Source organism: Scylla paramamosain, chromosome 19 (genome assembly GCF_035594125.1).
Source record: "Scylla paramamosain isolate STU-SP2022 chromosome 19, ASM3559412v1, whole genome shotgun sequence".
Lineage (NCBI taxonomy): Eukaryota > Metazoa > Arthropoda > Malacostraca > Decapoda > Portunidae > Scylla > Scylla paramamosain.
The window spans coordinates 21,410,167-21,424,349 of record NC_087169.1 but is presented as its reverse complement, the minus strand read 5'-3'; the positions used below and the strand labels follow the sequence as shown (position 1 = coordinate 21,424,349).

Genomic DNA, 14,183 nt, shown 5'->3' with positions numbered 1-14,183 from the left:
ATCAGGTTGTTAGTACTGAGTTGTTAGGGACCTTTAATTAAAAGAATATTAGGTAAGTTTATGAATGAGGATGATAGGTGGAAATAAGAAGGCGTGTTCCATAAAGGCACTGCCACATGTGGACGTAAGTGCTTCTTGCAGCTTCCCTTATTTTCTTATGTTTTTATGTTCTCATCTATTTTGCCCAGCTTTACCTTTAATTAATGTATATTTCTGTTCTCTGTCGTCTCTTATTCTATGCCATATGTCTGTATTTCCTTGGGAGAAGCTGCACTGTGTGTGTGTGTGTGTGTGTGTGTGTGTGTGTGTGTGTGTGTGTGTTTGTATGTGTGTTTGTGAGAGTATAAATCATGACATGTCCCCTTTGTTCTCTCACAGGACATGGAGCTGCAGCCAACACACGAGGTGATCAATGTGCTGCGGTCAGTCTCCACACTGCATGGTCAGACTCAGCTGCTGGGCATCCTGCTGCGCCGCGAGGGACCAGACTTCCAAATAGATGGCCATCCAGGTGAGTCATTCTTCTACAGCCGGCAGTGGATTCCTGAGTTTTGATTCACCTCACATCTTGCCACATTAAAATTTCTTTAGAACTCATATACTTTTTAGAATATTGGAAGTATTTGTCATTGAAATTGGTACTTCATGTAAGTTCAGGTTTGCCATTCTTTATTTTATTTTTTTCTTTTTGCTACAAAATCTGTAAATTGTAAGTTTTCTGCAAGTTTTAATCACACTTGATTAGTAAACCTTTAAATGATGCTGTAAATGTAAAGATAAATGTATGTAAAGTGATAGGTAATCTGATAATATCTTGATGAGCAAGGGAATCCTTTATAGTACCTCACGTCCAGGTGCTGTGGAGACATGCAATGCTGGACTGTTGTATTGGCTAGGATGAAACTAATGCACTCTTCTTTCAACTTTTGTATGTACTTTCTTCTGATGAGATGTTGAGTGTATTGTGAGACTGGTGTGTTGATGACTGAGGCAGGTAGCTGGGGTGAGGTGAGGTGATACACTAATGTGTTCTGAGGACAGCAGATCAAGGAGGGGGCCTTTACCTTAGGCTGTGATGGAATTAGTTTGAGTTGTTGATGTGTGAAATGTATTCAATAGTAGGAAATAAAGATAAAAAGAGTGCTGAGGAACTTTGCTGTACTCACATCTCACAAGGCAGGAGTGAGTGACGAGGTGGACGTGAAGACAGGGTGCTTTGGTCACTGGTGCTAATTTTTTCATGCCACATATGTGACCAGGAATTAATTGGCTTGAGGTTTTAGTGGCAGTGAGGCTGGAGAGGCTGCTGAAGGAAGTCAGCGTGTGTCACTTCTGGGGAGCCATGCGCCTGGCAGCAGCTCTCCTCAAGAAAACCTACCCATCTGTGATGCACATGACTGCTATTTTGGTGCAGGGCTGCCAGGTGACGTGACTATGGTAGTGCTCCTTGTGACTCACCTTGTGCTATGCTAAACTTGCTGTGTTCCTTGCATCACTGTGGAGAACAGTCTCAGTGGGGCTTGAAGGGTTAATGAAGCAGTGTTCAAAAGGGGCTTTTCTAGAAGGAAGTTTTCATGCCTTTGCTGGGGTTTTCATGCTGAAATATCCTTGTGCCTCACTGCCAGAATTGATATGTTGATGATCAGAAGTTTGAAGTAAACTATTTAAATACTATTTGAGAATTATCTTATTCAAATGCATTTCCATGAAGTCATTTCATCAAGTGATGGAGAAGACCTCAGAGTCAACCATACCAGTGAACATGATGGATGTGGCAACTCACGGTCATGCTGTGGCACACTTTGTAGGTGTGTCTGTGCTGCACCATTGAGCCATGTCAGGGCACATGTTAAGACCAGCAGTGCCGATGCTCAGCCGGGTGGCAGGACAAGCCTTGCAAGGTGTCTGGTGTCGTCACTGTGAAGTAGGGCATCTGAAATATCTTCCCTATCACTTGATCACGATTTCAAAGAAATACAGTTGAATCTGGCTATGTTAATTCTCAAAGCTTTATGTTAGCAGACCATCAACAGATCAGTTGGTGCAAGAATCAAATTGATAACACTGGCAGACGTATGTGAATGCCACAGAACCACTATTTACATGAAAACTTTTGAGAAACTTACTAAACAGCAGTAATGGGCAACAGAGAGAAGTAAGACTGTTTCTTCACTGGTGTTCTGCCTCCCACAGAACACTAGAAGACTCATTCTGCCTGTGGGAATGACCTGGTGACTTATGGAAATAACACGATGCTGAGGTGTCCAGGGCAGGGCTGGTAACATGCCTCAACTGCTTGCATTATCTTGCCCGATTGGCATGGTGGGAATGGAACACAACAACAGTCAACAATATTCCATCAACACAACTTACATCCTGTATATAATGACCACGAGGAATTGTGTGGGTGGTCCATTGTAAATATTTGTAGTACCTGTCCTATTCTTGTCTCTCCTCTTTGGCTTCTCTAATGATTCATTTATTATCTAGAAAAATATCATATTTTGTTGTATATTACACTAACCATTTTCACTTCGGTGAGTAGCTTCTTTTGTGAGCTCCTGTGGTTTGTAGGTCCCGTCCTTCCTTAGGGCCTCACCCCGTGTTCTCTTCAGTGTGTTGTGCCTTCTGTCAGTTCAAATAGAGCTCATAAAGCAGCAGGACTTAGGTGATGCTATAACATATACCCGAAAGTGAAATAATACAAGGAAATTACAAAATGACAACTTGTTTCTGTAGAGTGGTTGAAGACTAATATTTGCCATTGCTGGGCTGTACAGGGTGTCAAGTTAGTGAGGAAACAGTGTGGAAAGTAATGACAGCTTCCCAAGACTTACTCACCCTTCCCTTGAGAACTTGAGGATGTGTCTGTCCTGGATGAGTGGGACTCTTCCTTTCACTGTCAGTGGTGGTGTTCCCTTGAGGTGTGGGTGTGGCTGTCATTGTATAAGGTTTCTTTTCAGTAGTGTGGTGGGTTAGGAGGTGCTTGAGCTGACATCGGTCGTAGACAGATGCTTGTGAACGGTACCTCACCCTGCTTCAGCAGAACCAAACTGTTTTGCTTCATTCAGATTACTTAAAAGACTCCAGAGTTTTTGTTAGACTCATGTATAATATCACAGACATTCACTTTGGGGAACTCTTAGGAAGAGACACCAGGCAAGTATAGATAGATGGGGAGATAGAATATTGGTACAGTTATCTATTTGCAGTTTATTTTCTTGGTCTTTAAATATGAGTGCATAATTTCACAAAGATCTAAGATAGGAAAGTAGATATAAACAGGATACATTGATGGGATGCCTTATAAGTATATCCCATAAGAAATCAGTGCAGAAAAGGAATAATTTTATTTACCTGTTTTTATTATATTATAAAGAGGGTGCCCAATGATTTTTAAAAAACATGACCTACCCACTTACCAGTGCCACAAAGTGTGTAGAAAGAGAGAGTGAGAGAGAGAATCCAGAAAGGGCCAACCAGTGTAGCTGTATAGCATAACAAATTAGCCAACACTTGCCTCACATCCACCACAGCATCACAGCGTCTCACAGCCATTCATTACAGGGACAGCCACAAGCCTTGCAAAACAATGAGGTTCTGCTGTCCTGGTAACATTCACTTCTTTCTCTTCCACCTCTGGTCCTCCTAACTGATGCATAACTGTTCCTTGTGCATGCTGCCCCTCCTGCTTCAGTGGGAGAGCGGGTTCTTGCCCTGCTGAGCCAGGCCTCCTCGCTCCGTTACTGGCGCACGGTGCGGGAATGCACTGCTCTGCTCTCCAAGGAGGTGGAGTCTATCTCACCTTACATCACCACTGTCTTGGTGTCTGGAAAACAGGTAATGTAAGCTGGCAAGCATCTACCTCAGTAATTAGGAGGATCAAGGTTAAGACCACTACATGTAAATACTGTGAGAGTAATGGTAGCTTTTGAATATTATCACATTTTAACAACATTGGTAATAATTGCAGTATGCTTGAAGTTGTTTATCCTGTTCATAGAAACCACCAACTTAGAAACTTGTATTAATTCTTGTGAGGCAGGAAAATAATGACATTTTGAAAACATTTTGTATACAGAGCTACAGATTTTTATAGATACATTGTTTTTGATGAAGTTGATGACAAAGTAAACTCAACACACAGTACAGTGTTAAATCATCAGAAGACTGTGGTAAGCGAGCCATGGAAGCAAGTATGTGTGTTGTAGAGCTGTAGACCATAGAGTAAACACAACCACCACCACTGTGACTGTGTGGGCGACATAGCTGATCGATGTAGACTATTAGCAAGAGCTTGAGTGCTTCATTTGCTTTGCAATCTGATTATTGTGATGTGTTCAGTTGGTGTCATAGCTCAGCATTATTGGCATTATTGATTACGTTTGTGTTTGGTCTCGTGAACTAATGGATAGCAAACTGTGTCTATATTTAATGTAAAGCCAACATTATTTTCTCTCAGCATATGTCATGAGTCTTGTCCTGTGTAAGAATTATCAGTAGTACCAAAATTATTTCCTATGTTGCAGTCTAAAAGTAGCAGTACGGCTTGGAGATTTAAGGGTTGGATTAGCCAGTCTGTATTTGTTTTGTCTGGTGAGAGTTTCATAGACAGCTTGTTGCAGAACCACATGGAGATTTGATGTCGTCTATCCAGTATTCTTACAGATAAATCACCACATATAGATAGATTCAGAAGTCAAAACCCGCCCTGTGCATATATCAAGTGAAATTCACGGATGTGCCTTGTGGTGAACCGTGATTTCAGACGTTCGTAAAGAGGTAGAAAAAATTGACACTGACACTAGGAGTACTATTCTAACAGCATCATTGCACCAACAGCTGACAGTAGGGTACGGCAAGGATGAGGTGCTGCTGGACCGTCCAGTACAGCCAGGGGGCATTCATGACCTCTTCTACAATGCCTCCCTTCAGGTAACCACTCTTCCTGTCTTCGTTGTCCCCACATCCTCCTCTGTAAAGCTTGTTTTGTATGGTTACACTCCTTTCTTGTCTTTCTGCTTTAGATTTTTTTACATTCTTTTTGTCTTTTATTTTATTTATTTATTTTTTTATTTTTTTTATTTATTTATTTTATTTTATTTATTTTTTTTTTTTCCTGCTTCCCTTCAGATAGCTATTCCTCCACTCTCCCTCATCCTCTTCCTCTTTATAGCCCATTTTGCATATTCACACTCCTTCCTTCTTTTTTTTCTTTTCTTATAAATTTTCAACTATTTTTCTTCTTCCTATGTAGAATCTTTGTTTTCCAATTTTTTTCGTCCCTTATATATATATATATATATATATATATATATATATATATATATATATATATATATATATATATATATATATATATATATCATACACTCTGCTATATAAGAACCACAGTAAGTCAGTTTAACTTTCATCCTTTCTGTCTTCAGCCAATCAGCTCAACTTTCATACTCTCTCTCCTACTTTGCTGAAATTAAAATAACAGAGAAATAACCACTACATTCTCTCTCTCTCTCTCTCTCTCTCTCTCTCTCTCTCTCTCTCTCTCTCTCTCTCTCTTCCGTAGACTCACAATGTTGTGCAGGCAGTGTTGCAGCAAGAGGTAGTGCTGTACTGTGGGAAGCTCATCGCCACACACACTCACCTCTTCAATGGCATCCTCAACATCAGGGTTGGGTATGGTATTATCTTTTCTGCTCCTGCTCCTGCTCCTACTTGCTGCATTGTGGCCTAATGATATCTGCTTATTTAGCCTGTCGAACTTTGTAATGTCTTGGTAATGTACAGTGGTCTTTGAGGTATTTCCTTGTGATGAGGACTAATTTTTGTTCATATGTATTGGGCTAAGAGTGTGAATGATTGTGTGTGTTTGTGTGTGTGTGTGTGTGTGTGTGTGTGTGTGTGTGTGTGTGTGTGTGTGGTGTCTTGTTTGGGCTACTCTTTGTGAGATTGCCAGCCTGGTATACTGATACTAGATAGATAGAAATACACTTGTGATGAGAGATAATCTTTTATGTTTTTTTTGCCAAGGTAGTCAGTCTGTGGAGCTTTGCCTTTTGTCTTGGTAATATGTACACATTATATCAAGTCCGTAGTCAGTGGTGAGGAATTAACTGTGATGTCATTTTTGGCCAATTATGGTGCAAGTGTATCATTGAGTGAGTGATGAGGGATTAACTGTGATGTTACTGGGCACAGGTGGGTGATCAAGGCCATGACGTACTACCTGCATGACGTGTGCCACAGCAAGGAGACGGTGGAGGGCCTGGCACCCAGTGAGGTGCGGCGCCTGCTGGTGAAGGTGCTGTCACTGGATGAGTGGGCGCAGCAGGAAAAGTGAGTCCTCTTGTCCTGTCTTAGTAAATTTTGTGATCTTGATTCAAATGTCTCCTGCATGTACTGTATATTTGTAATCTTTGGATATTTATTCTTTGATTTATAACTCCTTTTCAAATTTATTTCTGACCTGAATTTGATTGTTTCATATTTTTCACAAGGATGGAATTAACAATCCCCATAATTTGCATGGCTTGACTAAAGTTGGTGTTTGGATCTCCAGTCTGGTGTTTTCTTACTGGGTGATATGTTTTCTTTTGGTCAATGACTTGCACACCGTCAAAACTCCTCACACTTCCAGGTTCAGGAAGTGGAATGATGATTTGCTTATGAATTTCTGTCCTTTTATATATTTTCAGGTGACTGTTGCCTCCTTTTTATATTACCTGACATTAATTATCTTAGACTGTCTTTCTTATTAATTAACTTATGATTTTGTGACATGTAGATGTAGTTATAAGTGTAATGTGCATGATTACATTAGTTGAGGAGAACTACTGAGCTCATTAACTTACTCTTGGTGTCGGAAACAAAATTCACCCCCAGAATAAAAATAAATAAAAATAAAAAAAATAAAAAACTTGCGTCTCGGACATAAACAAGACATAACGAAGTGTTTGGACACTAGACTGCAACATTAGCTCGAATCTGGCATCACTTATATAATTAGTGTCGAACTTTATCACCATTATTATTGCGAATTTTACAACATAAATTCAGTACTTAATATGACGATAGATGATATAAGACACAGGAACGAGAGGATAGGTATCTTGCCCTGCCTCTGTTAGCCACCTGCATTTGTGTCAACCAGACATCAGCTGTGAGATGCACATTCATTTATCTTGACTCATCCAGTGACCTGAGCTGATGAAGTGACAACACTTGGATAACTTTCAATAGACTATTAAGAATTGAGATCATTGAACGTACGTGCACAGACAAGCGAAGATGTCTTGTGGCTGCCTGTGGGGAAGCGAGGGGCTGCGTGGACAGTGCCAGTCACCCACCCAGCGGTTCCCAAATAAGTAAACATTTTTTTTCTATATCAAGTACCGATTGTTGTTGCTATTTGCCTACATCGTTTGCCACAGCATATGTCTATATATATCACAGTACGGTGCTGCTCTGGCTGTACACACAAAGGAAACACGCACTTCCACTCATTAAACAACTCTCGAAACATTTTGGTGAAACTGGTGAAGCTCAGGATATTGTTTATGTTTGCTTATTTATTTTTCAAAATTTAGTCAGGCAAAATGGGGTTCATCAATGACAACGGCTCTCCATCGACGCCGGGAAGTACGGTAAGTCTTTCCCTTGCATTTTTATGCAAATTTTTATTCATGTATCTTTCTCGTGTAAGCTCTAGACTGTTTTATTGAAAAAAATATATATTTCTTTTCTTTCAACATACATAAGGAATTTGGCGTAAGTGTATTGATAGACCATGTTTAAATTTTGTGGTCACCAGTATTTAAGATGTTTTAACATTATTACACAGTACTGTCTTGTATCTCCATGTATTCTGCTCTTGCTGCATTGTCCTGACACCAGCATAAGCAGCCTAATAACTGTCACTGCCATTAAACATAGAATTATTATAAACTACTATTTTTTTTTTTTTTTTTATGATACAATAGATTTTTTCCATTCATCATTTCCTTATCATCATCACTAACAAGTCCAGGAAGTTAAAGTCTGTAGATAGTCCATAGATAGTCAAAAACACACTGAAATAAAAATAGGTTTAAACATAAGAAAAATAGAAAAGACCAGATGACATCATATCTGGATAGCTTAAATGAAAGATAAATTTGAACAAGATATAAAACTAATGAATTCTGATTTATCCTTCATGTTGCAATGACTTTCCCTCAACATCCCTCAGGCTTACACCGCAGCAGATCCGAGTGATTGATGGCTGCCTTGGACGAACGCCGAAGAGATTTTACGAAAAGGTACAGTTTGTGTGTGGCAGTTTATTTAGTAACTATTAATTCTGTGCTTTGTCTGAACTACCCCATGTGGGATTGCCAGTCTGGTATATAGATAGAAAGATTAACTTTTTTGGCTGCTGCATATGATTTCTTAAGCTTACAAAATGGTGTGGTACTAGTTTAGGGTTCAGTTTCAAAAAGGTAGCACAAAGAATGATTCAGTAATTTATGTCTATTTATGCCTGTGTTTTGCTCGTTACTATTCTGCTGGGTGATACTGATGAAGTCAGTATCATTAGTAGCCAAAGAATTAATTAATTAAAATCTTTTCACGCCAGTGTTTGTGGTTTATCTTGTTATATGATGCAAGGTGATGCTGATGAAGAAAATGTGTCTTGTTATCATTATCCATCAGAGTTTATATGAAGCCCAGACCTTTTCATCATGCACTGGTCTTGGTTTCCTTGAGATTGTCACATGCTCAGGTTCCAGTTATATGAAGCATTTTCCATTTAGGTCATTATTTATTTATTTTTAAGCATTATAGATAACCAAGAATCTACTTGTGACTAATTTGAAGCATTGCGGATGACTGAAAAGAATGTGGTTGTGGTGCTTTCCAGGTGTTTAATATCCTGAGGAAGACGCCTCTGGGAGTGCGTCTGTGTGATCAGCTCCTGCCCCAGCACCCCACCATCTCAGAAATGTCCTCTGGGGAGCTCAACTTTGCCCTCACAGTCCAGTCTCTCCTCAACCACATCCAGCACCCTGAGTACCGGCAGATTGTGGTCGAGGTGAGTATTGCAGCACCCACCATCCAATGCCATAGCTGTTGTTATCATCTCTGTTGTGCTTGGTATCTTTCATTGTTAGGTTTTCCATGTTATGATTTTGTTTCGAATGTTTCTCTTTTTTCAGATTTGTCTTTTATATTTACTTTTTTTTTCTACGATTTGTGTATTTTTTTTATTTTACAGCTTTCATTTTCATTTGGATTCTCAATTAGTGTTTTAGTAAATTTAGTTGTATTATCACCATTTTCTTTCCAATCAATATTGTAAAGTGATGAAGTGAATTTAGATTAGGAACATAATGACATCATTTCCTATGTGTGTATGTGTGTGCAGCTGTTCTCTGTGGTGGCAACGATTCTGGAAAGGAATCCTGAGCTCAAATTCCTGCATGTGTTGAATCTGGATCAGATCTTCAAGGACGCCTTCAAGATGTTCCTCAAGGTGAGAGCCATGTTTATTTTTCCATCTTGTAAATCATTGCTAATTTTTCTGTTTTCATTGTAGTATATATGTTTTATGTGAAGGGAAGCACCTCATCTATACTGCCTTCATCTACTTCAGCACTCATTTCCCAGCATTCTCACCTACCCTGCTTCCTTCCCTTGAGAGTTAAATGTTACCATTGTTGTGGCAGGACCACGGGCGGGAGTGGACAGATGATGCATCGACCTTCTACAACGCCTCCCACGTGGTGGTGAGCAGCTACCTGGCTCGTGCCGTGGTTAACTTCATGCTGACGGGTGACATGCGCAGTGAGATAGAGGAGGGCCTCACCTGCAAGGTGTCTTAGGTTTGCTCCTTCACTGGTGTTGTCTTCACATGTCTTACTTTAGCCTCCCCCAGTTGCTTATTGACACGTTCTATTTTGTATACAAAGTCAAATCAAATTTCTTCATGGGAATCATGCCTGAGGCAATGTTCCTTAAATACCAAACAGGTTGTGAAATTAACAATGTATTGGAATATTCCACAAGCATGACTTGTAGGAATGAGTGCAGTGCTAGTGAGCAAACAAATTCTCAATCTCTCTATATCTGAATCAAGAGGGGGTAGCCAAGACAAGACTTGATGCCTTGTTACCTCATAGGAGTAAAGATACAGAGGAGGGGCCCCTTGTCCCCTTGCTCCGTCCCTTTTTGTTGCCTTGTATGATAAGCGGGGAGTGCAGTGGCGGCATTCTTCCAGCAGACCACTGTGGTGCAGCTGGACTGTGTTCTCCTCCACAAGGGAAATTAATTACCTACCTAAAATTATTTGAACCCCATAATTTTTCTCTTGTGTTCATATTGTTGTTTCATGAATTTTGTTTGTAGATAGTATCCATAGGTTGTAGTTCATACTTGTAAATATTTTGTAGTTATTTATTGATACATAGTTCTTGACTATGTAATTATTACAAACATATCCTATGCACTATCCATTTTGTCCATTAGTAATGCAGATTATAAAAGATGAAATTTCATCAAACACATTAATGGTAATCAGTTGTATTCTCTTAAGTTTGTATCTTCAGCTTAAATAAGACACTTTATTGTACTTGTTGCAATAATACTTGTTTACTAGACCCTCACTCATTTTGCTGCTTGGTTACCCACTCTGATTTGTTTACAGGCAATGGTTATACAGCACAAGTTTCATCAGTATCCAGACATAGTTTGTTGTAGGGAACGATTATAGTTTTTGAGATGCAGGGATGTGACAAGCCTGAGTTGAGTCCTTTGCATAGAGTGTTATGATATGAGTGCTCTAGTCTAGTCAGTGTGAGACTTTGGGTCATCCGCTTCACATCTTTCCTCATATATTTTGTTTTTGGTTTTTGTTGCAAGTGCCAAAAGTTGTTAAGAGATTTTAAGATAAATATAAGTTTTTTGTTTGAAAACCATGGACTGTGTGGTTCATTAAAATTACAAAGCTATGTATTGTACATGCCTTTTAGTTCCTTTAAGGTAGTCTGACACTGATAAGAAGGTAAAGTAAGGTGCATTTACAGAAGAAGGAAAGGATAGTATTAGAAGGTTCTCCCCCCACACAACAATCACTGGCAGTAGGTGTACAAGAAAATGACTAGAGATGCCACATGATAAATTAAAATAACACATCACAAGAGATGCAAATAGAGAAGGAATTTGAATATCACCTTATAAACAGGTGTCTGTAATTTTGAAGAATTCTTTAATTGTAAAATTTTGTGTATTTTTTTCCAGATCCATATCTTTCATAATTTTTAACCAAAAAGATAAATTAACTACCACACAAAGACACATGGCTATACAAAACACATATTTCAACAAACATTATTTTCTGTTACATGTATGATGGGAAAAAATGGAGACAGTTCATGGTTGACAAGAGGTCATCAAATTACAAAAATTTCACAAGATAGCAAAATATTAAAAAGCTTGCATCATGTTTGTTCATTGGAACATCCAGCCAATCAGCACGTGGGTTTGTTTCCTCCAGTCACATGTCAAGCCATGCAAGTGTCATGCAGAACAGGAAAACAAGGAGTGCCTGTGAATAATGGAGATGGGAATGAGGATATAGAACATTACCAAAACAAAAGGATTGCCAAACACTTCTTATTTATTTATCTTTTTTCCTTCAATCATGAGAAATAGGCAAACAGGTAGATAGACAGATAAACAAACTCATACTGCTCCTGTGAAAATTGGAGAAATGAGAATGAACAAGGCACAGAAAGCAAACTCATCAAATGTATGCAGTTACTCACTCATTGCCTGAAAATCTATTAGCAAACTAGATTAATGAGTCACACACAGATAGATAGATAGATAGGTTTATTGACCACAGCTTAACAAGTACGACAAAATACAAATAGCTATTGGAACATAAATAAATCATCATTTATACAAACAGAAAATAACTGCAGTCCATATAAATTTGACATACTTTAAACACACACACTCACACTTACCTTAGACTCAGTGGAGCTTTGGATACAGTTTGAAAAAGTTGTCGTTTCTGGGAAAGTAGTGGTGATGGCTTGGGTGGAGGGAGTGGTGGGTGGAGCACTGGTTGTGTTAGGGATGGAAGAGGTGGTGGTTGGGATGGATGTGTTGGTGGCAGTAGTAGTAGAAGTGGCAGTGCTGTTGGTAGTAGGAGAGGTAGCACTGGTGGTAGTCAAAGTATTAGCAGTAGAAGGAGGAGTAGTAATAATAGTAGTTGTAGTAGTAGGAGGAGGAGGAGGAATGGTAGAAGTCATAGTAATAGTAGTATGAGGTGGAGGAGTGGAAGTCGCAGTAGGAATAGTAGTAGTGGGAGGAGGAGTGGTAGATGTAGTAGAGGTACTAGTAGTAGCAGATGTAGTAGTAGCAGGAGGAGGAGGAGAAGTGGGAGTAGGAGGACTGGCAGAAGTCGTAATAGGAGTAGTAGAGCGATTAGTAGTTCCGGTAGAAGTTGTAGTAGTTGGAATAGTGGTAGTATTAGCAGTAGTAGAAACAGGGGTAGTAGGTGGAATAGTAGTAGTAGTAGCAGTAGAAACAGGGGTATTAGTTAGAATAGTAGTAGTAGCAGTAGAAACAGGGGTAGTAGGTGGAATAGTGGTAGTAGTAGCAGTAGAAACAGGGATAGTAGGTGGAATAGTGGTAGTAGTAGTAGTAGTAGTAGAAACAGGGGTAGTAGGTGGAATAGTGGTAGTAGTAGTACTAGAAACAGAAGTAGAAGTTGGAATAGTGATAGTAGTAGTAGTAGTAGTAGTAGCAGTAGAAACAGAAGTAGTAGGTGGGGTAGTAGTGGTTGTAGCAGCAGTAGTAGTAGTAAAAACAGAAGTAGTAGCTGGAATAGTCGTGGTAGTGGTAGTAGTAGTCGCAGTAGGGGTAGCAGTTGGAGATGTGGTAGTGGTGGTGGTGGTGGGAGCAAAGGGCCAGGCGCAGCATCCATAGCCAGGTGTTAGGCAGTTGTCATGAACGATCCATGTGGCACAGAGTTCGGGGGGCATACACACACACATATTGCCACACGCTACGCCCAACACACACGCCCACACTGCCCACGACAGCACTACGCCCGCGCCACGCATCTTTCTTAGAGAACAGGGTAGAAAAAATACGTTCGAATTGGTATAGCGGCATAAAGATGGGGAAGAAAGATTTGCGACTTCAAACTAACAAAAGATTGGAACATTTTTAGAGGTCCTTATTCAGAAGCGCCTTGCTCACCACGTTTATTTTCAAAGGCCACAGAGATGATTAGCCGTGTTTTCAAGAGTTTCTCCTATTCATAATGTAAAAATATCGTTAATCTGTCGTTACAACCACAGAAACCCTTTAAAACCCTGTATCACTTCAACTAGAGCCTGTTGAATGTAGTGGAGGTGCGTGAAGTGTTTCAGAATGTAGGCATTACTTGTAGAAACTTATATCGTTCAATACATTTATCACCTCAGGGACAAGCTATACATACCGTTCTTACCGTGGCTGCTGCGCACACACTGGGCTCCTGAAGCAGAAATATTAAATCCAAGACAAACGCAGGAAAAAAAAAAAAAATGTCCAGTTTCGTTTACAAACAATGATACACCACTGATGAGAAAGTGACGTCATTCTGGTGTTTCATGGGCACGTGCGAGGTGTTAATTCATTTTTTGGTTATCTGTAACTGTTAACATCGACACGCTGACCCATATTCAGGATGAATGCTTCGCTCTCTCACCGCAACTATTTTCCAAAGCCACAGAGATGATTATCCGGAATTTCAAGCATTTTTTCCTGATAATAATGTAGAAATGTTGTTAATATGTTACTAGAAAGATAAAGGCATCTTTAAAAACCCTTGTAATTTCAACTAAAGTCTTTTGAATGTGGTGGAAGTGCGGCGTAGAAGTGTTTCAGAATAAGCCCCGAATTAGTTGTCTACAGCCATTAATTATATGCACAGGTCGTCTGTATGTTCATCACTTTGCCGATAAATGCAGCAGGACAGTTTTTCAACTCATACTACGTAGTTTAATCAGACGAACGCTTGCTCATGAGTAGTCACGTTCCTGTGCATGATTGCTGACGGGGCATGAATCACGGCTTTTCCTTCCTTGATCGAGGTGGTTGTTGTGGTGTCAGAAGCAGAAAGGCAGCTGACGGCCGCAATTAATTATGTC

General features: G+C 39.7%; 1 protein-coding gene and 1 long non-coding RNA gene across 22 annotated transcripts in view; one reads left to right on the top strand and one right to left on the bottom strand.

Annotated features, from left to right (window-relative positions):
* LOC135109903 (probable phosphorylase b kinase regulatory subunit beta) overlaps positions 1-10,992 on the top strand; it is a 29,444-nt gene extending 18,452 nt beyond the window's left edge. For 5 of the 21 annotated variants that reach the window (XM_064021768.1, XM_064021767.1, XM_064021764.1 and 2 more), the window contains 11 exons: positions 379-511; positions 3,698-3,840; positions 4,843-4,935; positions 5,567-5,676; positions 6,199-6,336; positions 7,278-7,364; positions 7,587-7,643; positions 8,228-8,297; positions 8,900-9,070; positions 9,404-9,511; positions 9,705-10,992. In XM_064021768.1, coding sequence (XP_063877838.1) covers positions 379-511; positions 3,698-3,840; positions 4,843-4,935; positions 5,567-5,676; positions 6,199-6,336; positions 7,278-7,364; positions 7,587-7,643; positions 8,228-8,297; positions 8,900-9,070; positions 9,404-9,511; positions 9,705-9,860 — 1,266 coding nt within the window. In that variant the 3' untranslated portion in view covers positions 9,861-10,992. Of the gene's footprint in view, positions 1-378; positions 512-1,283; positions 1,424-3,697; positions 3,841-4,842; positions 4,936-5,566; positions 5,677-6,198; positions 6,337-6,695; positions 6,917-7,277; positions 7,365-7,586; positions 7,644-8,227; positions 8,298-8,899; positions 9,071-9,403; positions 9,512-9,704 lie in introns of those variants that run through there. The other 16 variants (XM_064021777.1, XM_064021775.1, XM_064021778.1 and 13 more) reach the window with 11 other exon arrangements.
* Positions 10,993-11,228: 236 nt separating this feature from the next.
* On the bottom strand, positions 11,229-12,688 carry LOC135109905 (uncharacterized). The gene is made up of 2 exons (XR_010272952.1): positions 12,006-12,688; positions 11,229-11,581 (listed from the first exon to the last, which is right to left on the bottom strand). It is a non-coding gene; the product is annotated as an uncharacterized LOC135109905 (long non-coding RNA).
* Positions 12,689-14,183: the final 1,495 nt, after the last annotated feature.